The sequence below is a fragment of the Hirundo rustica genome, chromosome 3, assembly GCF_015227805.2.
Source record: "Hirundo rustica isolate bHirRus1 chromosome 3, bHirRus1.pri.v3, whole genome shotgun sequence".
In the NCBI taxonomy this organism is placed as follows: Eukaryota; Metazoa; Chordata; class Aves; order Passeriformes; family Hirundinidae; genus Hirundo; species Hirundo rustica.
The window spans coordinates 31,483,341-31,508,876 of record NC_053452.1 but is presented as its reverse complement, the minus strand read 5'-3'; the positions used below and the strand labels follow the sequence as shown (position 1 = coordinate 31,508,876).

At 38.6% G+C, this 25,536-nt stretch overlaps 1 protein-coding gene across 1 annotated transcript in view; it reads left to right on the top strand.

The window, feature by feature from the left end:
- DNAH8 (dynein axonemal heavy chain 8) overlaps window positions 1-25,536 on the top strand; it is a 129,423-nt gene that overhangs the window by 2,219 nt on the left and 101,668 nt on the right. Inside the window, 12 exon segments of the mRNA XM_040059978.1 lie at window positions 48-132; window positions 2,487-2,635; window positions 3,961-4,150; window positions 4,531-4,694; window positions 5,667-5,843; window positions 6,198-6,311; window positions 8,726-8,833; window positions 11,081-11,182; window positions 12,464-12,610; window positions 13,545-13,742; window positions 14,261-14,337; window positions 14,787-14,886. Coding sequence (XP_039915912.1) covers window positions 48-132; window positions 2,487-2,635; window positions 3,961-4,150; window positions 4,531-4,694; window positions 5,667-5,843; window positions 6,198-6,311; window positions 8,726-8,833; window positions 11,081-11,182; window positions 12,464-12,610; window positions 13,545-13,742; window positions 14,261-14,337; window positions 14,787-14,886 — 1,611 coding nt within the window.

The following is a 25,536-nucleotide window of genomic DNA, read 5'->3' as shown; positions in this document are numbered from 1 at the left end:
ACATAAAAATATTTTGAGTAACATGTATTCACACTTTGATTCAACAGTTTGATCCCTTTGATTCCTTTTTTGCCGAGGGAGGAAAAAAATCATTGAAAATTTTCTATCAAGAAGGAAATGTACGAGGAGTAGGTAAGTGTTTAGCAATTATAATACAGACATGTGTAACAGTGCTTTCTATTGTTCATTTTGTTTGAGATTTCTCAGAGTAAAATCTGCTTTTGCTTGTTCACTCTGACTGAAAATGCATATTTTGAATGCTTGCTTCAAGTCAAATTGTTTAGGAAAAAAATAAATCTCAAGTTTAGCCATTCCCGGAAGAAAGACTATAAAGTGTTACCCTGAAGTACTGAATTGGTGGCTTTTTCATACATGAGTTTTACCTGAGTAAATGAGTTAATTAGAAAGCACTTTCATAAAACCTGTCTCTGAATTTTCATTTATTATAAATATTTGAAAATTTTCAGGTTTCACATGTGGTAGAGAATTAGAATGTAATGTCTTAAATTCCTAATGAATCATTAATTGTATTGTTACTTATTTATATTGTGCCATCAAATTACATAGGAATATATCCACAGAGGACTTAAGGCCATGTTGTAGTTTCTATTTTCTCACTTAGACCTGACATCTTTTTAGGTAGAATAAATGAAAATAAAGTACCTTGGTACCATCAAATTGTTTCAGAACTATGGCCTGAGCAAATTCCCTTTTCAGTGCATTACAATGTGCTCAAATAAGTTTGTAAGATACACATTATACGTTTGGTGTAGTTTTCTAATCGTGTGATTAATTGCAGTTACAAATTATGCTGGTGTCATGGGTTAGTACAGTTTGGTTTTTTAGTTATAGAAGAATGTAGAATAATTCTCCAGGTCAGGACCTGGGAATTTCTTTGGAAGAGACAGCAACCTATCAGAGAGTTAGTTGGAATATTGCTGTCTGTTCTAACCACTGAAATTGTTGGCTGCAACTTTGGGAAGTTCCATATAAAACCCCATGAATTTCCTGTGGGTGGGTCCTTTTTCTTCTTTCCTTTGGCCAGAGAGAGACAGGTAACATTGAGCTGGGCCTGCTGCTCCCCCTTTTTGGGGGGAGCTGGCCTGAGGCCTGGCCGGATTCCATCGGCTCCCGGGTGTTGGGGGGAAGGAGAGATTGCTGCTTTACAACAACCACTTCCTCCAAACTTCCCTGGAGCAGGGAGAGATCCCTGCTGGACGCTGATAAGAGCTATGGGCACCATTTAGGCTGAGGCCGCCCCAATTTACACCGAGGGGTGGGCTGAGAAGGCATTTATGATCCTGCCTGTTTTTTTTGTGATTCCGGACTGCCCGGGTGCTCCAATCTCTGATGCTTCTGTGAGTTCTTCTTCCCTCACCAGTGTGGCCTTGAAAATCTAATACCACAAGCTACAGAGAGAGAGAGACAAAGACTCCGGGCAGATTTAACTCTTTCTTAGCAACATGAAGCTTCCAGAGCTTGGCCCTTCTCTGAGAGAGTAAGAAAGGACAGAATGAACATAAAGAAGAAACAGCATGAAGTCAGTAGAGCAAGAGTGAAAAGACTCTTGGGACAGAGTGTTGAAGAGTTGGTTGTTCTATTCTTACTTGAGCCATGGAAATGAACTCTGTATTTAGGTCATTCCTTTAAATCATGGGAAAGATATGCATTTGGGGAGAGGATTGTTTTAATTTGTGTGTAGATTGAAGCAAAGGTGTTTGTGATGAACTAAGTAATATCCTGTAAGATGCTTGAACGGAGATAAAGATGAGAAGCCCCCTGCACCAGTGAAGAAGTGAGAAGATACCTCTGTACCTGGAGGTGAAGAATCCTTTGCTTTAGAGTTATTTATCTTTAAAAGGTGACACCCCAGTATGCAGAAGTCTAAGACCCATGACCCATAAGCAGCTTGGGAACCTGCTCCTGGGAGAGTCACAAAGGGTCACAAAGGCAGGTTTCTCCAGGCGGTTGTTTTTGTGACAGTTAAAAAACCCACAAGAGAACTGTTCTAGGTTGTCAGTGGGATCCATGACTCTAAGAGAGACTCTTCCCCTAAAGAATTGATGAAAGACTATTGTCAGATAGTGAAACTGACTGAAAATTACAAGTTTTGTCTCTTTATGTTGTTCTGTAAGAAAGTGAACAGTTTGTAAGGGGAGGGAAGGGTGTTTTTGAAGTTTCATTCCATTTTAGGTTTTTTTCCAACTTTCTTTTTTTCCTATTCTTTTAGTGTATGTAAATAAAACTATTTGTTAATTTTAAGGCTGAGCCTGCTTTGTTTTTCTCCTAGTCTCTCTCCCACAGAAAGAGTAAGTACCAAGACCAACATTTAGTGAATGTGAAACCTCTACAGCTGGGTTTTATTCTCTGTCAAAAGAAGACAATAAATTATTTATATGTTCAATTTTATTTCCTTATATTGATTTTAAGCATTTTATAATACCCTCATTTTTAAAAAGAGTCGTACCTATGAAATTCCTTTTCAGAGTGTGGTCGGATAATTCCAGGTGTTGAAAAAGGAGGGAGAATTTTGCAATTTTATCTGGAGAAGACACCAGACAAGATAAAAGGACTCTGCTTATTTTTTGTTCGCTATAAGAATGACACGTCCATAAATGAAAAAACTATACATGAGGTACTCTCTCATATATTTTAAAAATGAAAAGCTCTAAAAGCAGCTGGTTTTTGTTCCATTATTTTTTTTCACTGTTGTCACGTAACTAAAGTTACTGGTATCTGCTTTGCTCTCCATTTTGGGTAAACAACAAATAGCTGTGTCTCTTCAGCAAATATTTGTGAATTTAATGTCTTACAGGATTCTTGTTAAAGAAATAAACACGGATTTCTCATTCACCTTGATATTTTTCAAGAGGTTAAAGCTGCTAAGTACATTTGAATTGTGATCAAAATCCCTAAACTAGAAGGAAACACTGAGAAGAAGACTTTATCGCAAATACCAGGAGACAAAAAGCTTACTTGCACCTTTCTGGTTTATGTGTTTTGATAAATAAAATAAAAAATACACATTTATCCTGTGTATATTATATGGCATAAGTTTTCCTGCTTTACAAGACAAATTCTTATATAAGTGTGGGCTTCATTAATGTTCATAGCTACGTCTTAGTATTTGGGCAGTGCTTAAGGGACTGTAAATTGATAACTAATAGTTTTACGATGTATCTTGTAATTAGTATTATTTCAAATTTTTCAGACAGAAAATCCATTGTTGGTTTACATGCCTTTTATTTAATATTAAAATATTCCACTCCTTTTGAGAACTAAGAAGGTGAAAGAGAAAAAAACTATTAGAAGTGAGATACAAGGTCTGTTTTTATTGAAGGCCTCAGTATTGGTCATAAATATTACTTTTCCATCAGATACCTTCCCAATTAATTCCAAATACTGAAGGGGTAAAGGAAGGACATTTATGTTCTAGGAAACTTGTTTCATGATATATGAGAATACTTGATTATTTGAAGGACATTTAAAATACTGGAATATTAGAAATAGTCAGACCTTTTAAAGTTTTGTTTAAGAGAGTAGGAAAAAGTCAACTTAAAGTAATATATATTTAGTCAGATAGTTGTTTCTAATATAATTTCAGGTAAGGACATTCAGAGAGGTTTTTGCTACTTGCAATTCATGAGTTAGTGCCTAATTGTGGGTGAGGACATCTTTCTACCATTTAAAAATTTCCAAACTCTGTGTGATAAATAAATAACTGATGTAACAAAAGCAAAACCAGACAGCTTTTAAAAAGTGTATTAAATAATTATTGACTTCTCTTTTCTATTGAAAGTGCTATCTTATGGACACACTGTAGGTGTCTTATGTAGTGATTTTCTCTCCTTAAAGTTTTGTTTGGCATATTGGAGTGCTTTTATAAAAATACGTTGAACTTATAATACTATTTCTAGTGTAAGTTACTGCTTTGGTAACAACAATATTTTTACACTGCAGGAAATTTCCTTTGGTGTTTTGGATGCCTCTGATGGACTCCTACCTGGTGTTAAAGATGTAATAGAAAAGGTTTTTCTCCCTGCTATCCTTGAAACAAGTAATTGGGGTAATTTAGGTCAGTCCAAAGAGGATACAAAAGACAAGCAGAAATTTGTGGAAACTATTAAGAAATATATTTCATTTTTAGGAGGTAAGTATTGCGTTTAGGAGACACACTAGAGGAATTCTGCTTAAGGATTTCCATTTAAAGGCAGTAATGCATAGATGAAGAACTTTACACAGTCTGCAAGGAAAAATAAAGTTATCAGTTACTTGCAAAATATTTACATGGGTGGATTATTTTCTTCAGAAAGTAGTGACATGTTGCTTTTAAGGAGTGTCACTGCATTTAAGATTAGCTATTTCTGCTTTACATGCCTGCTGTAAATTGCTGTTAAATCAAAACAACACTGACTGCAGATGTATATTTTCAAGTTTAAATTGCTTTGACTGGTGGAAATGTATTTCAAAGTCTTAATTGTAATTCTATATTGTAATTGTAATTCTAAATTGTAATTTCCTTTTTCTCAGGTGCTGCAGCAAGCATTGAAGGAACAGTTGAGTTGAAAAAAATAGATTACATTAATTTTTCTGAACTCCAGACCTTTGATAAAATAACTGCAGCTGCTGACAATTATGATACAGTTCACCAGCTAGAGGAAGTACTTATGATATGGTATAGACAAATTGAACATGTAAGTTGTCATTTTAACACATCAATTCAGCATGAATATGGATAAATATTTGTAAATTATATGTGAGACTTGCCTGAAGTTAGCCAAAGGCTTCAGCTGCATCTTCATCCAAATTAAGAGAAGTGGTCTGTTTCTGTGCACAAGTGAAGTAAAGTAGATAGTCCTTATGCCTTGACATTTAAAGTCTAGCAAGAATAAGAGTTTCTGAACACTAAATACACGAATAGTAAGAAGAGAACGGAAGGTTTCAAGACTAATAACACTGGTGAGGACCACATTATGTCTATAGAGCATACTTAACTGTACATTACCTGTTAAGTTTTTGCTGCCACTTGTGGTGGGGAATACTGCTCTTAGAAATATTTTTTGATCAGGCCCCAGCAAGGCATCCTTTATCCTAAGTCTTGCATGGTAAGCTCTCAGTTATCCAAGATATTAGTGTCTGGAACTTCCATAAAAAGCAGAGAATCCCTCATCAAAATATGAATCTGTGTAGGCAGGGACATACTCTACTTCTAAGGCATACTATATTTAGTGTGTTTAGCTCAAAAGAATAAAAATGTAAAAGATGTGTAAAAAGAGCTGACTGCACATTTATCAACAAAGAAATGGATAAATTTATGACTGATATCTAATACTTTTATTAAATTTGTTCCCAAAGTTCTGGGCAAATTACATTTGGTACATTTCAATGCGTAGATTCTGGTTAAAGACTTATCTGTATATGCTGATATGACATCAGTTGAACATATGTATTAATTGCCTTAATTTCAGTTTAAGAATATGATTAAGTGCAATTCAGACTAAGAAAGTTTTCTAAATGGGAGCCATTTTCATGTGCTAGTAACTGCAAGCTTGTTCGTTTTTGAGTTTCCTCAAAAGCATTTCTTCTCTATAAAGACTTGTCTATTTTCTGTAGTAGATATTTGATTTTTTTTGTTTTTTTTTTTCTCTCCTCCAATTGGGTTACAGGTTCTGATTGAAAGCAAACAGTTAAGGAGAGAAGCTAAAGATTCAGGTCCACTGATGGAACTGGAGAACTGGAAATACATGTCTGCTAAACTGAACTTTATTATTGAACAGATCAAAGGACAAAACTGTAAAGCTGTTATTAATGTTCTGAAAGTTGCACAATCTAAAGTACTAAAGGTAATTATTTTTTATGCTGTCTTTTATTATAAGGGTTATTGTTTGTTTTTGTTTTTTTTTTTTTTATTTCATCTAAGAGAGATTTGCTGAAGAGAATTAAAAGAAGAAAATTTAGATATGTTGCTGGTATGCTGAATGTATCCAGACAAAGAACAAGACATTTCAAGGATACAGCCAAAAATGGACATAAAATACATTAGATGTGTAAAAAATACAGGAAAATAACTTTTATTTCCTGCTTTAACAATGCCTCTTAAAAATTCATTTACCAAAGTTTACTTCTGGCAAGTGAGTGCAAGTTAAAGAAATAGTTCACTATGTATGAAGATTTTCACAGTACATTTTTCCCACTAGGCATGGCAGGAATTAGATTGTAGAATCACAGATGCAGCAAATGAATCAAAGGATAATGTGAAGTACCTAAGCAGACTTGAAAAAGTTTGTCAGCCGCTTTATACCACTGATGTTGTAAGTATGCCTTTCACCATTCTTTATGCATAGTTAAGGTGTTTACATAGAAACCCCAGAGTAAAATATATTTACCCTTCCTTATATTCACTCAAAAGTAATTTTTTGTAGTTTACACTTCTAATTTTCTTGATTTTTTTTCCCTAAAAGCTTGTCAAGCTAAATTTTGATGCATTATTTTATTATATATTTAATAAAATACAGTATTTTTGAAATATGTATTTAGTAAATAAGCATAAATACATATGATTGTCTAATAAGTCAGTCCTGCTGCTGGTATTATTTTTTAAAGCAATTTAAAAAAGCATATTTTTTAATACAAAAATCTCCGAATACATCTTCCCTGAAAATTCCATGTGTCAATGATCACATAACTGTAACCAAAGTACCAAAATTTCAGTTATATAGAAAATAATGAAACCTTATGAGGTCCTAAATGGGCAAAACATTTTTTTAGATATAGAATACAGAATTATCTGCTTCTCTTTGCAGAAGTACCTGTTACTCAGAATTTACACTATTGGTTGTCCAGGTACACCATTCAGTGCTAGTTCAAGATACTAGTTATTTGGTATAATAACTATGAATTATTATAACAGGCATATTTTTCTAATGCTTAGTGCAGAATAGGAGGAAAGGAGTAAATACCCTGGAAAAATAGTGCTCATTCTCCTTTATTTTTGAGTTCTTCATGTTTTGGTCCTATATGCCTCCAGCCCACTGTCAGGAAGTGCTGCATTTCTTTTGAATCTCTGGCAGCCTAGGATCCTACTACAAAGTTGTAACTGAGGGCAAGCAAAAGGACTTTGATAATATGTGACACAGAGCTAACATTTCATGTACTAGTATAAGAGGCAAGCATGATAAGCAGTCACTAAGCTGTTTATCTTCAGCTCTTCAAGGTGTCACTAGAGGGTGCCAGGTACCAGGCCGTACTGATGAACTACTTCATAGGTGTTACAAAGATAAAATTCTTCATATCATGAACAAAAACAGACATTAGTGGGTGTAAACCCATTGAAGAATTCATGATTTTATTAATACAAGATATTGTTTAGTCTGGAACAATTTGGAGACATATGAATTTCTGTTTAATCATGTTCCTGTAATCAAGTTAATTTAGATAGGAATTTCTGTGATATTCAGCTTAAAAACAATTATTTCCAAGATAAATATATCCTGTTTTAAACAGACCTTCATTCTGTGTAAGGTTGCATTTAATTTCTGGTATGAGCAACTCTTTTATATGTTAGTGAGTAAGGAGTGGCATACATGTGGATTTATGATGATTTTTGGTGTGTGCATAAAGTATGGCATTTAGTGTATGCAGTATCACACAGTGACATTTCTGCTGAAGTAGGTTAATATATGAAAATTCAGACTAAACATTTAACTTGAGGCTTTAAATCAGAGAAATTTCTACACAGTCCAGGATTCAGGGCTTTATTTTTTTGTTAAGGATTGAAAAAGAAAACCTATAGACTCCGAATTTCCTGACTGTATATCAAGGGTGGTGTTGGTGATGAACAATATGGCCACAGATGGTTATTTTTATACTATATAACATTTATTTCACACTCTTGCTAAATGCAAATGCCTTTTATGTCTATTCACAGTATGAGTTTGCAACTCAAAGTTAATTACAGGAGCTTGGCTTCTCCATTGAAGGGTGACAGCCAAAATTACTTTCTTGATGTTCTGAATTACAATTTTGACAAGTCCCTGGAAATGTCAATGAGTTATAATATTTTAATTTTTTTCTTTAATTTTTTTCCCTCCCCACCAGGATACTTTGGAAGTGTTTGAGTTACTAAATACTTGTATATGCCACAGTATGATTTTAACGTTGATTTCACAAAATATGTGAAAGATTTAGATGTTTGATATGATGCTTGAGGGAATTAGGCATTTGTTAATGAAACTAACATTGTGACAGTTATTTGATGAGTTTTCTGAAGTGTCTGAATGAAACACTTTATTTAAAGATTGTTATCAAAATAAAAGTACATTAGCAGTCTTACCTGAAAGGCAAAAAAAGGCATCCATCACAGACAATTGCTCTCAGTAAAGTACTTCGTATTGCACCAAAAAATGCAACCTTTACATTTTGAATTGGTGTTTAATTTTGTTCATCAAAATAGGATATTACTATTATTTTATCTTGTAGCATCTTTAATCTGATTTCTTAGCAAATGATGAAACTTAGCCATTTATTGTTCTTGTTAGCTGATGTTTGAAATCTTATTGAGCATGGTTAGTCTTTTTTCCTAAGAAAACTTTTGGCAAAATCCCATGGCATTTTAAAGACTGATTTATGTAACAAAGGGGAATATATAATTTAGAAGTTGCCAATAGAATGGAAACATAGTTGCTAGGAATAGGAAGTAAATTTCTTCTTGAAACTCTTCTTTGAGGTATTAATGACACAGGGAATACCAAACTTGATAAAGTCTGTACAAATGATTCACCGTGTTTCAAAATATTACAATACTTCTGAGAGAATTACATCATTGCTTATAAAGGTAAGTTTATTAACAAAATAATAATTACAAAAATAGTGTGACTTTTCAGAAGAAAAATTAATTTTGCTTAAATCAGTAGAATATTTGTTTAAAAATGATAGTAAATAGTGAGGTTCTGCATGGGAAAGGAGGAGAACTCCGTTGATCATGAGAGGATTAAACTTGGATTACAGACTTCTCTTCTGAAAGGAACTTTGTTTATTCTTGGCTCATCAGCGTTATTTTTTTTAATATTCTTGATTAATCTCCTGATCTGAATTAATCTAATCAGTTGTTTCCTAAATCACAGAATCTGCAAAGGCTCTTTTATTCTCAGCCTTGAAGTCCTAATGGCAGTTGGCCGTCAATCTGACTAGACTGTTCCTCCAAAAAGTGTGAAATATAAAAGGTTCCTGTTTTCTGAAGCAAGTCATACTTGAAAAATTAATTGAATTTCAGATCATAAACCTTCCCTCCTTAAAGAGAAAATTAAGACTGGCTTTGTGTTTATACCAATGTCTTTTGCAAAATCCAGCTATTCTCTGCATGCAAAGATTGTTTGTATAATGGTTTTATGAAAAGAAATACTTCATAACTGAACCACCTACCTGCAGTAAGCATTTAGAGGAAATTCACAGTAGACCTTCATTACACAGACACAGGTTTTTTGTTTCCTTACACCATGGGGTTCAGCATAAATTTTTGTTACATTTCAATTTGAACTAGGATATTAGGAAGTGTGTACTCTTTAGAATCTGTATCTATTCATGGCTGTGGCTGTTTTCTATATATCACTTTAGGTATATTATATTACCTGTCATATAATGGGTCTTTGTAGGTTTGTATATTGACTCTTGCTACTGTCTAGTATTTAATGGTCTAAGGGAGTGAGTATTTCACTGCAGAGGCCAATGACAAACTGGTTACATGAAGCTACGTTTGAAATAGCAACAAAAAAATCTGTATTTTAATCCAGTTGTTTAAGGTCCCTATTTACTGTTTGTTTCCATTTAATGATCATCAGAAGTGACACTATCTCCAACTTCATCAGTAATTTTCTTAAAGTTTGAGGCTGCCTTTGGTATGGTAGTTTCCAGTCTTTTTTCAGTTAGGGATACTTAAGACCTACTTTACAGTACTCTCATGTCAGTGTTGCCTTTTTCCCAACCTGGAAATAAAACTCGAGATAATTTTAATAAGGAGGTAATACAAAAGAGAGTCTTCAATGAAGGCCTTCAGAGGGAGTTATGGAAAGATGTCTGCAAAAGCTGACCCCTACATATACCTCACAGGGTTGAGTACACATTAATAGGTTTCAGGCAATAAGCATAATAGATAAAAAGCACCAGTAATGGGGAACAAGTGGAGATGCAATTTTCCCCCAGGTCAAGCCCCTTCTCTGGACCTCCTCCTTCACCACTAATTGTACTTTGTCCATGAGAATGTATCTGGAAGAGTTGTTCTCAGCCTTGGTTCCCAGGAATAACCAAGATAGCACAGAGGACTTGTACCTCCCAGGGCTTGGAGCTCTGGAATTTGCTTTGTCTTTCTGCTTAGGGAAAGGCCATGGAAATATTCAGGAAAAACTAGCTACTAATACAGACGAGTGACGACAGAGTTACAAATATATGTGTGAAGAATATAGAAAACATATAAAAGAAAAAAAGCAAAACCCAAACAGCAACATCAGGAGAATTGTTTTGAATTGTTCATATTATTTAATAGATAAGAAATTGTCTACCTGTAGCTGTTCTCTGTGGTATGCCTTCTATATCTGTACATACTCCTCTCTCTCTTTCTGCCATTAGTAACTTTACATTTTGTGGTTGAGAAGTAGAATGTTTTTTTCCTTTTTATAGCTGCATGAAATCAAGGTAAAGACATACTGCTAGGATACAAAATTCTTTAAGGGCAGTCTTTAAATATGTGCTGCAAAGTGTAAAGACAACAATGTAAGTGAAGAATAGTTGGAATTCAATGAATTCTTTTCATTATTGAATTTTGATTGCTGACATTCTGTGTTTATGTATTACTGGACTTATGAATATGTCCTGGGACTTGCATATACTTCTGGGAGTGTTCTCAGGGTTTTTGTTGTATATATTGCATATATGTTTTAGCCACTATTATTTCCAAAAGTGATTTTTTTTTTCCAAATCTGATAGTATTAACACATGTATATGAGAATCTTATTAGATTTTGTGAAACAGGAAAATTTACTGTTGAACTTAAAATAACTGTTAAACTTTTTACGTTTGTCTGCCCCAGGTTACAAACCAAATGGTCACAACATGTAAAGCATACATTACAGATGCTGGCTTGAATCGAATCTGGGATCAGGAGACACCAGTAGTCATTGGAAAAATCAACGTCTGTATTTTGATGTTTCATTGTTTACATGTGAAACCTATTTATTACCTGTTGACATCATAAGGAAGTCCATATCCATATGTATCAAGTGCTTCACACCTCTAGGTTTCTGTTATTTAATGATGCTTTGAATGTTTTCCCAATTCTTAGCCCATGGGCATTGTTGAAATTACAATGGCTTCATCTTTATCAGTGTGGTCTGTCACTGACATTGGAATTGGCATCCTTGCTTTCTGTGCAACCAAGGAATTAATATTCCACATTTTTCCATCTCGAGGAAGAGAGGCTATGGAGGAGGGTGTAGCTCTGATTTGGTACCATCTTCCTCTACCATGTAAAATCTGATATTTGAGTAGACCCTGACTTTGTTCCAGTAGTTCCTTTCCATACAAGATTTCCTTGGCATACTGTGAAAGGCCAGTGTTAAGATAGTCTTCCTCTTCTTCATCTGATGGTGACCTATTAAGAACAAATTAAGTGAATGCAATATGCTATGGCAAAATACGTGCAGCTGTGAGAATACTGGTTGCCAATGTTAATTTCATTTCCACCTTCTCCTTTTCCAGACCTCAGTTATCGAGTTCCTATCTTCCCCAAAAGGCACAGAATATGGGGGAAGAATCACTTCCGTAGTTCTGCTGGCCTCACTATTGATGATAGAGTCCAGGGTGCCATTGGTCTTCTGGGCCATGTGAGTGCACTGCTCAATCAGTGCCTCCCAGTCCCTTTCTGCCTGGCCAATGTCCAGCCACTCAGTCTCCAGCCTGTAGTGCTGCAGGGGGTTGTTGTGGCCAAAGTGCAGGACACAGCGCTTGGTCTTGTTAAACATCAAATTGCTGGATTCAGCCCATTTACCCAGCCTGTCCAGGTCCCTCTGCAAAGACCTCCTACCCTCCAGCAGATAGACACTGACGCCCACATCTGCAAATTGGCTGGTGGTGGACTCAATCTCCTCATCCAAATCATCAGTAAAGACATTAAGTAGGACTGGGCCCAACATTGATCCCTGGGACCATGAGAAGTGACTGGCTGCCGACTGGATGCAGCACCATTCATCCCCACTGTCTGGTTCACTGTACTGTCCTGCTGGATGTTCGTTCATGCGTTGCAAACACTTTCTTCAGATACTGAAAGAAAAACACTGCATTCAAGTTGTTGTTGCCTGTTGACTGAAACCAGATTAAGTGATAACTAATGGCTTTGGAATATCCATAGCTTTGAGTGCTCTAGTCCCTCACTCATAAATATAATGAATATCATATTTATTCCTTCACATTTTAGGAATGCATATATCTGTTGAAAGAATATCAGAAATGCTTCCATGAAGCTAGGCAAGAGACTTCAGAAAATCAAGGAGAAAAGGCATTGGAAGTATCAGAAATGTACATTTTTGGAAAATCTGAAGCTTTTTGTAGAAGATTAGAAAAAGTGAGTATATTGGGTGCTATTATTGGTAAAGAAATGTCTCTCCAGAGAACAGTTTACAAAGTGGACGCTTGCCAACATACTTTGATTAATCATCCTTTAAAGGAGTCTGTAAGCCTCTATTGAGAGAATTTAGGGACTTCCACAGAGTAAGTCATCCACATACTTGATTCTACTACTTCACAACTGCCTTCTCTACTTGTCAATTTATTCCTTTTAGTGTGGAGAGAAATAACCTGATTGCTCTAAACTTAGATCATTATTTTAAGAGGTTTAAAATTATGTGAAAAACAACACACTTTTGCTTTTTTTTGAATGATATTAAAAACTCATGTTTACTGCCAAACATTCCTGCCAAAATTCAAACAATTCTTCAGATAATTCTGCTGCTTGATGTGGTCTCCACATTTAGATTGGTAATGCATTGAAGGTAATTCTGAGTGCATTCTTGAGGTAATAGGTGCTCCTTGTTACAGAATTAGGTCAGACAAGGGATAAGACAATAATCACCACAAGGTAGGAATTCTGTAAGTCTTTGGTGTACTTCTTCATCACTCAATATACATACTAATCTGAAGGGTTGTTTTTTTGTATTCTTTGAGATACTTTTTTGTCATCAATATGTACATGCCATGTTTTAACACCTTTTCAATATTATCCTGTTGGATCTAGCAGTAAAACATAAAAAACCCTCTTTATCATTAAGAAAAACAAAGATTATTTTACTTTGTGTTGAGTTGTGGTGAGAACTGATGTTGAAAACGAAATCAACCCTGCTTCAAGTGTTGAAGATATTTGACTTAGAAACAACGTATTTGTGAATGCAGTAGCTAGAGGAGTGGCTGTTGATTTTTTTTGTTTTTTTGCTCAGGTTTTAGTTTATAGAGGAAATAACAAAGAATTCTTTATGAGCATGAATATAATATCTTTATTTCAGATAATGGAGATGATAGCCATAGAACAGAATTTTAACGCACTGACTATGTGTGCAGTCGAAGGTATAGATCTTATGGCAGTAAAATTCAGAAATATCTACCACATTTTTCAAAAGAAACCATATGATACTCTTGATCCAAGAGTAACAGAATTTGATGTAGATTTTGTGAAATTCATGTCAGAAGTTGAACGCTTAGAGGTAAGTAGAATTATGACTTATAACTTGGGAAAGTATCTATTGAACTGATTATCAGTGAGACTTTGGATTGTGAATAGCGTATGTTGTTCTTCTAAAGAGCATGGAGTTTTTGTTGGTCTGGGAGGAGGCTTTTTCCATTCCATCTCCTTCTTTCAAAGGAAGGTGTAAAATATATCAAGCTGTGCTCACATGTTTTTCACTCTGCAGCCAAAATGACAAAAATTAGGAGGTCTGAGAAAATGATCTGTGTGGGAGCTGTTTATTAGCCTGAAGGAATGTGGTCAGATTTTGGGCAGAACAAAGCTGTAACTAATTTATTTATTTCATAGAATTTTATGACATTTTAGAGATTATTTGACTGAAACAAGGTATTTATGAATTATATTAAGCATGGCCTGATGAAGGCTGCTATTTTGTGCTTTAAGTAGTAACAATTTCAAATGCTACTATGTTAAGAAAATATTATTAAAATACTATTCTCTGACCTGAAAAAACATACTGAATCATGTATTCTTTAGACACAGCTACAGAATTTTATGCGTACCTGTTTTCAGAAAATTTTGTCCTCACAGAATTCACTTCGGTTACTTCAAAGGTACTGGCAACTATGTTTTAAAATATTTTAAAGTAACTTGAAATTACTGATTAGCACAATTTAAACAGCCCAGCAAATTTTAGAACAGAGGGCCTAATTGAGAATTTTTCATTACTGATATTCTGATCCACATGACCATGATAAAATATATATTTTAACTTTCTTAAGGGAATCAATATATTCTCTTTCTTAATTTCATTAGAATATTTTTATACGCAAGAGTATACTAAAGGAAAAGCCTAGAACATACTAAGCATCAACAACCAAAATACCCACCAGGGCAGGAATTTTCAACTTGTTTAACTTCTAAAGCAAAAAAGTTTTCCAGATTCAGAATAATTTCCTAGATTTTTGCTTATTTCACTTTATATAATGTTCATATACCCCCAAATATATTAAAACAGTTATTATTTTAGAAATGTCATTTTGAGTACTAATTTTTAATACAGGTTTCAAAATCTGCGTATGCCATGCCTTCAAGAAGAAACAGCACGCACAGTTGGTTGTATTCTTCAACATTATGTAGCAGAACTCGAAGCTACTAAAAAGGTATTTAATTTCCTTTCAGTAAGTTGTAACCATCATGTTAAAATGGGAGCAAGCATTTTATTAGGAATCATTTTTCTTTATTCTGACTATTTCACTAATTTACTCAGAATTCTCAATTTATCTTACTTTTGTTTTCCTGTTCCAGAAAAGGCCTTAGTGGGTGGACAATACAATATGCACAATTGCTCTTGAAGGCAAATTTATCATCATAATTTTACTTTATAAACCAAAATATTTTCTGTTATTTCTTCATCGATTAAATTTTTAAAAGCATGTTCTTTACTGGCTGTGTACATCGCTTGTATGTACCTTTTGGATTTTTTATTAAATGAGGCTTCCACAGTAAATTTGCATTTATGAGTAGCTGTTATTAAATGCTGTGGCAGCATAAAATACATTTAATATATAGGTGAATTACATTTATGTTCATTATAAAGTAATTTTTCATGATTTTTGTAGTGCACCCTGATTGAAGTATAAATGAGAATTAAACTCTGGGAACTGCTTGCATCACTTGACTGTGTTATAAATAAGATCGACCAAATTCAAAGTATCAAAATTTAGAATTTTATTTTGAGACAAAATATCAGTCTCGGAAAGCCACAATTTAAAAGGACAGCGCCGAGCCCGGGATCGGTGCCGGGTGAACGCGGATAACAAGCTCTGTCAGCCTGGTATCCCCCCCAAGTTCACAATTTCTGGTCTCCGGCTGTCCCTTTTTATACACAAGATCGCGGAGTGAAGTCCGAAATTCTGACGTTATCCTCTCCGAGGCGTCTTCATTAATTATTCAAGTCCTGGTATCGGAGGTCTGAATAGACCGGTAGGGTGGAACAATGCTGTTGATGATCGGGTCCGGGTGTGTCGTGTATATGTTAATTTCAGCGGAGACGAGTAGAGATATCCATCTGAAGTGATTATCTTGGTCTCCGGACTTGTATCTTCTTCTTCCGTGGTTCTTTGTTTCCTTTCAGGGATTCCCGGCAGCAATAGTTTCAAGGCCCCCTCTCTGGTAATTCCAATCATACTTTCCTCGTGTCCCTCCTGTGCTTCCCAAGCCAGGAAATTTCTAATTTTTAGTTTCTACATTTTACCTTTACTTTATGTACATTTGAACACATTTCTAACATTCATATTTTATACAGTTCAACATTTACCTTGTATAATTTGATAACACGAATTAACTTTAGCACATTTATCACAATCCCCCCTCTTCCAAATTCACCAATTTAATTCGTGTTCTGGTTATAGTCTTTTTTCTCTGTCAAGATAAAAAAGCCTCTTAACCATTATTCTGTTAACCTTTCCCCTGTTGTTTTGTTCCAATATGTTCTCTCTATGTTTCCTCCCTGTATCTGGGCTTCAAATTTTTCTAACACTTGAGCCGCAGTACTTCTTTCCTCGGTTAAATTCATAATTTTTGAGGCGGCTTTTTCTTTGGCTAATCCTCCTGAAGCTAATTCCGGATCCATAGGAAGGGCTGCTATTTGCATTCCCTGGACCACAGTGTGAATTAGTCTTATTAGGCAAGGTATTAAACAAGGCAAGAACACTAACCCAGCCACTGAGCACAGGATAAAGAACCCCACCTTCTTCCACCAATCTCCCGTTCCAAATATTTGATCCCACCATGATGCTTTTAGGATCGAATTCCATTTCTGCACTGGGACGTGCGCCACTTTTTTAATTTCTGCAGCCAAATCTCTAATAGTTTCTCCATAGTCATTGATTTCGATACAGCATTCTGAGTCATTAAATTTCCCGCACACGCCCCCTTCCTCTGCTAGTAAATAGTCCAGAGCTATTCGATTTTGGTATACGAAAGCTCTCATTTGTGAGTGTTGTTTGGCTAACAATTCCAGTGCGTCTGAAGTGTGGTTAGACACTATTTCTACTACAGCCTGTAGCCTGATTAGCCGGTTCAATAAGTATACTGGGGTCCTGTAACCCCAACTTCCATCCTGTGCCCAGGTGGCTGGACCATAGTATTCTATGATGCGCTCTGCAGGCCATTCTTCCTCTCCCCATTTCTGATTCCCTCCCACTTGTGGGAGTCCTTTCTTTACTTCTCGCTTTCTCCTGCTGAGGGTTTCATACAAAGGGGCCCCTAGCAAATTGCTACCAGTCCTGGGGAGTGTAAAGAAAGAGGGTCTAATCATACCTAGGGTACAGGACCCTTTCCATTTCCGGGGCAATTCACTGTAAGCTCTTTTCCCACAGATCCAATAAATCCCGCTGGGAGCTTTCCATTTAATGTCTATATTTTCCGGTTTGTCCCAAAATTCCACCAGTTCAGTTAAGGAGTAATATGGGTTAGCGTTAGTGAGTTCATGCCAACAGAGTTCAATTTCCTCTACCCAATTACACTTTCCTTGCTTCTCTTTTCCCCAGTACCCGTTTGGGGGTTCTGGTTGCCACATTTTGGATCTGTTGTTGGAATTTACAGCCAGAGTGGATAGACAAGGGGTGTATCCCACTACATCACTGTACACATTCCCTTCCCTACTAATACAGATTGTCCCTATTACTCGTTCATCCAGTGTCCACCCTCCTGGCCGGGTTAAAGTGTTTAAGATTTTATTATCCCATTTTAGTAACTGCTCAGGAGTTAAACTCTCACCTTTCCATGGCCATCTTTCGGCGGATTTTAGTCCCCCGCAGATCCATTCTTAAACAAACCCTTTCATCATTCTCCCCCAACATATCGAGTAATATAGGTCCATTCGCTAAAGTAGCTGTTTGCAATTTCTCATTTTGTCCCACCCAATATGTTTTCCCGTTCAAGGCACACATCTTCAGTTTCCTCTTATCATAACATAAAGGGTTAACCTGGAGATATCCCACAAAGGTACTCTCCTTTTTCCCTCCAATCCACACAGTTTTGTTACATTCTTTGCATGTTGTGATCAAAGGAAGACTGCTTACCTCCCTCCTTTTCCTAGCCGTTGCCATCGGGTGATTGGATTTGTTCAATTTAACCCCTCCATTCCACTGACGATTCTCCCCCCTTTTTGGTGTAAACCAGTCTACTCGTACCCTGGATTCCAAAACTCTGTTCCGGGTAAGGTTTGGAGGGACCGTGGGGAGATTAGTTTCCATCCCCATCCCCTCTTGGGGTTCGTGGAGGCCATTCGTGGGGCACATGGCTTGACTCAGGATCACCAGGGTTACCCATAGGCCTATCCCTCTGCTCCACCCTTCGCCCGTTGGGTTGCCACCAGCGGCGGGGTAATCCATCTTCTTGGCAGCAGGGATATTCTTCCGGGTCCCTGCCGGTGCTTCTCTGAGCATATCGCCTCTTGTACTGCTCCCACCTCGTTCTCCTTATTTGATCTCCTCTACAGGGTACTTTCAACGTTCTCCTGCACTCAATTACGAGTGGATCCGCCCTTTTATTCAATCCTCCCCTTAACCCTTTAGTGTAATAGTGGAACCACTCAGGAGAATCCAATTCGAACAATCCCGATTCTGTGGCAACGTATAGGAATAGGTTGGTAAGCCTGACCTCCTCCTCGTAACAAGGTACACACAAATTCCAAGGTCTAGCCCCCCGGACACAATGAGTTACCCAGACTTGTTCACAATACCCGCATTTAAAATGAACAAAAGGATAGCAGGGACATCCTGCTTGAGTGCAACTTATCCGATAAGCGCTGGTCATTGGGTGTCCCGGTGAATTCTCAGCTTTAAATCCCCAGGTGCAGAGGTGATTTTCCACTGCGGAGAGCTGCTGTGTTGTTCCACCTTTTTCACTCGGGAGCAATGGGTCCAGCCTTTCTCCGCTGTTCTCACGGCAGTATCTGTTGTGAGGAGGACGAGGAAAGGTCCCTCCCAATGCGATGACAGCGGTGCTTCTTTCCACGCTCTGATCAATACTTGATCGCCCGGCTGGATCTTGTGGATAGCAAACCCCAGCGGGGTGCTTTGTGCTATTAACCCACGTTTCCGGAGTTCCTGCAAATTTTTGTTAATCACAATGATATAAGACTGGATCTGACAATCCTCCACCCGGGGATGTCCAACTGGCATTCCATGCTCATAAGGCATTCCGTACAACATCTCGAATGGAGATAATCCCGAACCGGAATGAGGTTGTGTTCTGATGTTTAGGAGGGCTAGAGGGAGGCATTTTATCCAAGTCATTCTAGTTTCTAGCATAAGTTTTGACAATTGTGCCTTCAGAGTTTGATTCATTCTCTCTACTTGACCTGAGCTCTGAGGATGCCATGGGGTATGATATTCCCATCTGATTCCCAGAGCCTCTGCTAAGCTTTTTATGACCTTGGATGTAAAATGAGTTCCCTGATCTGAATCAATGGAATCAGGGATTCCATATCTGGGAATTACTTCCTCTAATAATCTCCGTGCTACTGTTTGAGCTGTAGCCCTAGGGCTAGGGAATGCCTCCACCCAATGTGTTAATTGGTCTACTATCACTAGCAGATATCTATATCTACCTGTTTTTGGTAACTCTGTAAAATCCACTTGTATTCTCCCAAAGGGGCGATATGCTAAAGGACGTCCCCCTAATGCATTGTGTTTGACCTTTGATTTATTAATTTTCTGGCAGACCAAGCAACTCTGTACCTCCTGCTTGGCTAACTCGAAGATACCCTTACATCCAAAAAATTTCAAAAATTGTTCTGCTAAAGCTTGAGTTCCCCAATGAGTTTGTGCATGTAATCTTTTTAATATGATCCTTGCATAAGCCTTTGGGATCAATTCTCGACCGTCAGTCAATTTCCATTTCCCATCTATTAAATTTCCCCCCATTTTCTTGAAATCCTCAATCTCCTTTTCTGTGGGATGAGGAGAACCTTCTCCAAAATTTTCTGTCCTGCTTTCCAGGGTATCCAGGGTTAGGAGAGCTGCTTTCCTGGCTTCCTGATCAGCCAAATTATTCCCACGTATTCTGAACTGTAGTCCAGCCTGGTGACTCTTTACATATACCACTGCAATAGCTTTTGGTTCCCTTACTGCCTTGAGAATTTGCCTTATTAGATCCTCATGTATTAACCCTTTTCCTCTAGTGTTCACCAGTCCTCTTTCCTCCCAGATTTTCCCAAAGGTATGCACTACCCCAAACGCATACTTTGAGTCAGTGAAAATAGTTCCTATTTTTCCTTTAAGTCCTTTGAGTGCTTGCAACACAGCATACAATTCACATGCCTGAGCTGACCATGAAGTGCCCAAGGGGCCTGACTTTATCACTCCCCCAGTTTTCCCATCTATAATTGCATATCCTGATTTTCTTTTCCCTTCTATAACCCTGGCTGACCCATCTACAAACCATTTTTCCCCTTCTTCGGGCTCCTCGTCCTCCAGATCTTCCCTAATTTTTGTTTGTAATTCTACTAGGTCTATACAGTTGTGTATAGGCTCTGATGAAGCTTCCCCAAACAGGAACCCAGCAGGATTACTTGCTTGTGTTGTCCTTAATTCTAATTCTGGAGCATGAAGGAGAATGGCCTCATACTTCAACAATCTGGCATCTGTGAGCCATTTTTCAGCTTTTTGTTGTAAAATAGTTCTTACATTATGTGGAGTGTAAACTGTGATGGGAGCCCCAAAAGTAATCTTTTTGGCTTCTTCTATCAATAAGGCAACTGCTACTATCGCCTGTAAACATGTAGGCCATCCCCTACTTACAGGGTCCAACAATTTTGAAAGGTAACCTACAGGCTTCCTATCCCCAGCCCATTCTTGTGTCAATACCCCATGTGCTGTGTGGTTTTCTACATTCACAAATAATTGGAATTTCTTATTGATATCTGGGAGGTTCAATACTGGGGCAGTCACCAAAGCACCCTTTAATCGCTCTAATTCCTTATCATCCTGTTCTGTCCATTTTATCCTCTCTGCAGTTAATTTTTCATACAAAAATTTTGCTTTTTCACTATATCCTTCTATCCACTGCCTACAATAACCTAACAGCCCCAATAGCTGACGTACTTGTCTTTTGGTTTTAGGGGGGGGCAGTCCTATGATTCCAGCTACCCTTGCAGGGTCCAATTTCTTTTTCCCTTTTACTAACCAATGCCCTAAGTATTTCACCCCAGATTCTGTGAACTGTAACTTTTGTTTTGCTACCTTTAATCCCTTTTCCCCTAAAAAGTTTAACAAATCAATAGTGCATTCTCTTACACCTTCCTCTGTTTCACCAGCCACCAGTAGATCATCTACATATTGTAAAATCTTGGTCCCTTTCCTAGGGGAGAACTGACTTAGCAACTTTTCCAATGCTTGTCCAAATAAATTTGGGGAGTCCACGAATCCTTGGGGAAGTGAGGCCCACCTTAACTGTTGTTTCCGGTTAGTGTCTGGATCCTCCCATTGGAATGCAAAAAAATCCCTGCTGCCTTCAGCTAAAGGGCAGGTCCAAAATGCATCCTTTAGGTCTATAACACTGTACCAAGTATCTCTCGGGGAGATCCTATTCAGAAGGGTGTAGGGGTTAGCCACTACAGGGAACCGAGTTCTTGTTCTTTCATTTATGGCTCTTAAATCTTGCACTAACCTATAATTCCCATCTCCCTTTTTAACAGCTAGTATTGGGGTATTGTGTCTGGACATACACGGCTCCAATATGCCCTTTTTGATCAAATCCTCTATTATAGGTTTCAGCCCCCGCCTCCCTTCTAAAGGGATTGGGTACTGCCTGATCCTTACGGGATCCTCAGGCTTTTCAATCTCAATTGATATAGGTTCCATAGCCAATTTCCCCGCTTCCTTCCCTGTGTGCCATACCTTGGGATTAATTTTGTCCTCATCTTCACAGGTTAGTTTATATATACTAACCGTAATCTGTGAATTCCTTATGATGAGGTTGATCCCCAGTGCAACCATCAAATCCCTACCCAGCAGGTTGTAATCAGCCTCTTCTACTAGCAACATATCTCCCAAACAAATTTTATTCTCTGATTCTATTTCCACATTCTTAACTATAGGTACCTTGAATGGCTCCCCTTTAGCTCCTATAACTACCATAGAATCTTTACTTACTCGGCATCCTGGGGGCAGCTGCTTGAATGTACTTCTCTCAGCCCCTGAATCTACCAAAAAATCCATTTTTGTTCCCTGGGGTCCTATTTTCAATGTTATCAAGGGCTCTCCTGATGTTATGGACCCCAAAAGATAGAGCCCCTGACTTCCCTAGTCCTCCCGGAACATCTTCTCATCTCTCATCTTCTTTGGACAATCTTTTTTCATATGTCCCTTCTTTTTACAATAGAAACATTCCATTCCCTCTATCCATTTTCCTGAAGTCCCCTTTTGCGGGCGTGTGGCTCCCCTCGGAGGTGCTTTCCTTAAGGGTTTCTCCGAAGCTTGTGGGCGTTCCTGCTTCTGGGCTTCCCTTACTGCAGCTACTAACACCCTAGCCTGTATTTTCTGTTTTTCCTCATCCCTTCTCATGTAGACTTTCTGGGCTTCCCGCAGTAATTCCTGCAATCCCTTCTCCTGCCACCCCTCAATCTTTTCCAGCTTTTTCCTGATGTCCTCCCATGATTTTGCTACAAATTGGGTTTTTAAAAGTACCTCCCCCACGGGAGAATCAGGGTCTGTCCCAGAGTATATCTGGAGGCTTTTTCTCAACCTTTCCAACCATTCTGTGGGGGTCTCATCTTTCCCTTGACATTCCCCAAAGACCTTGCTCAGATTTTGTCCCCGGGGCACGGCCTCCCTTATTTCCTGTATGATGATGTTCCTCATATCAATCATGCTTCTCCTACCCTCCTCAGTTTGAGCATTCCATCGGGGATCTTGGCTTGGCCATTTCTGATCTCCAGGAGTGCTCTGAGGGTTCCTCCGTTCCCATTCCCGTATCCCCGCTTGTCTGATCATTTCCCTTTCCTCCGTATTGAACAAAGATCTGAGAATAGCTGTAAGATCTTCATACGAATAGATGCTAGTTCCTAAGAATTCATCTAGTCTTTCGGAGACCCCTAAAGGGTCATCCATAAGTTTTCCCATCTCCTTCTTAAAGGCTCTCACGTCACTGGTATTAATCGGGACGTTTACGTACCCGATAATTCCGGGAGCAGTGGGAATTTCCCTTAAGGGGAAAAGATTTGCTCTTTCACCTTCCCCTTCACTCTCCGTCTCATTCATCCTCTTTAATTGTCTCCTAGTCCTCCTAGCGGGAGGTGAGTGTTTTGCTTCTGCCCAACCCTGCTGTGTGTTTTCAGGAGAATTAAAGAAAGCCGCCAGATCTAGATCAGGCGACAGGTCATCTCGGGCTGGCGCAGGGGTGTCTGTACTTTGTGTACCTTTTCCCAGTGACTGAGTGGCTTGTACAGGTTCTAGCGGGGGAGGGAGCCCGACCGGTGGGACCGGGGCCACTGTTCGTGACTCCAACGGAGGGGCAGAGGGGAGAGACGGGGATATAGGAATCCTCCGTCCCAGAGGGGGTCCCAATCTCCCCGGGTTCTGTGGATTGTTCTGCTCAGGGAGGGGAGGGGGTGAGGGTACTATGTAAGGTGGAGGCAAGTTGTCTAAAGGTTCCCACTTATCCCCGGAAACATCGGCAGGGTCCTTTATCCTTATGGGTAGTAATTTTGCATCAATTCTACCCCAGACCCCCGCATATTCCCGTTCTTCCACAGTTCCCTTTTCTCCGACATAACGTACCAGTGCCTTACATATCCATTCCTCAAATGTTCCAAACACGGGCCAAATTACGTGATCCCGTATTTCTACCCCACCCCATACTTCTATGCAAAAATGCACCATCCGTTTCTTGGATTTTCCCTCCCTTATGGGGCATTCTTCCCAATGTTCTAACATCCATCCCAGAGGGCTCTCAACTGGGATTTCAGGGATTCCTTTACCGGTTCCCCGCTTTGGTTTCCTAAGATTCCTTTTGCTAGCTTTGCTTTTTGTCTGTCCCATGGTGTGAGTTTACCAGATACTAGCCCTTTGTGGGTGATCGCTCCCCCCCCCGGGTTTCCTCTGGTGTATGCGAGCTCTCTTCTCCTTACTTCCTTCCCGGACCGTCCCTGGTCCAAGGCTGGAAGGTTTACCAGTCCCCGGAACTCTTGTAAGGACGTAACCTTCCCTCCCAGCCTTCCTGTGACCGACCCCCCTTTCCGAAAACTCCCCGAGTTTTCAGGGCTTAACGTGTGAGGTGCGTTTTACCCCCGAAACTTTCGCTTCCCCCGCAACCGACCACGCCCCTCGCGGGACTATGGAACTGCGATTTTGGGGTCCCACTCGCTTCGTGATAAAATCACGTCTCACTCACACGCTCGGTCACTCCCCACTCAACCACGCAATACTTACGATCCTTTTCCTGCGTGGATTCTTCGTGCACGTAGATTTTTATGAGTAGATTTCTTCACCGCGGCTCCGGAGGTTCTGCTTCCAAAGAAAAAACCTCCCCGAGTTCCCCGAGAGCTCTGACCTCGCCTATCTCCCTTTTAAATGTGGCTTTCGCTGTTTCGTTCGTCGTGTGGTTGATCGGTTCCTCCCGGACACCCCAGTTCCGCCAGGCCGCTGAATTCAGCGGTGCGCCTCCTGGTCAGAGACGGGGGTCCCTCGGGGGTCCCGGTATCACTCCAATCACGTCGGGGTCACCAGAATTGTTATAAATAAGATCGACCAAATTCAAAGTATCAAAATTTAGAATTTTATTTTGAGACAAAATATCAGTCTCGGAAAGCCACAATTTAAAAGGACAGCGCCGAGCCCGGGATCGGTGCCGGGTGAACGCGGATAACAAGCTCTGTCAGCCTGGTATCCCCCCCAAGTTCACAATTTCTGGTCTCCGGCTGTCCCTTTTTATACACAAGATCGCGGAGTGAAGTCCGAAATTCTGACGTTATCCTCTCCGAGGCGTCTTCATTAATTATTCAAGTCCTGGTATCGGAGGTCTGAATAGACCGGTAGGGTGGAACAATGCTGTTGATGATCGGGTCCGGGTGTGTCGTGTATATGTTAATTTCAGCGGAGACGAGTAGAGATATCCATCTGAAGTGATTATCTTGGTCTCCGGACTTGTATCTTCTTCTTCCGTGGTTCTTTGTTTCCTTTCAGGGATTCCCGGCAGCAATAGTTTCAAGGCCCCCTCTCTGGTAATTCCAATCATACTTTCCTCGTGTCCCTCCTGTGCTTCCCAAGCCAGGAAATTTCTAATTTTTAGTTTCTACATTTTACCTTTACTTTATGTACATTTGAACACATTTCTAACATTCATATTTTATACAGTTCAACATTTACCTTGTATAATTTGATAACACGAATTAACTTTAGCACATTTATCACAACTGTAAACTTTTACTCTGTCTGTAAAATAAATATCTGCATCAGAACTAGATGTCCAACTTCCCTTTCTACTTAAGAAAGAAAGAAAGAATTACTCTAGAGTGAGTCAATCTGATCAATTTTATATAGTGTCCTGAAGATTTAAATAATTTTCTCAATTTTTCTTCAATGAATGAATATAAAGGGAATCTGGAAAACCAGAATGTTGAAAAAGTTTTTTTGAGGAGTTTACATTTTGTAAGATCTATGATAGAAGTTTACACAAGGAGAGCCAATATCTATAAACTCTGCACTTATTAGAAAATTTTTCCACCAAAGAGTGACTTAAAACAATATCCTATCAAAGCTGCTCTGAACATCTTTACAGTCCTTTCCCTACCTACACACTGT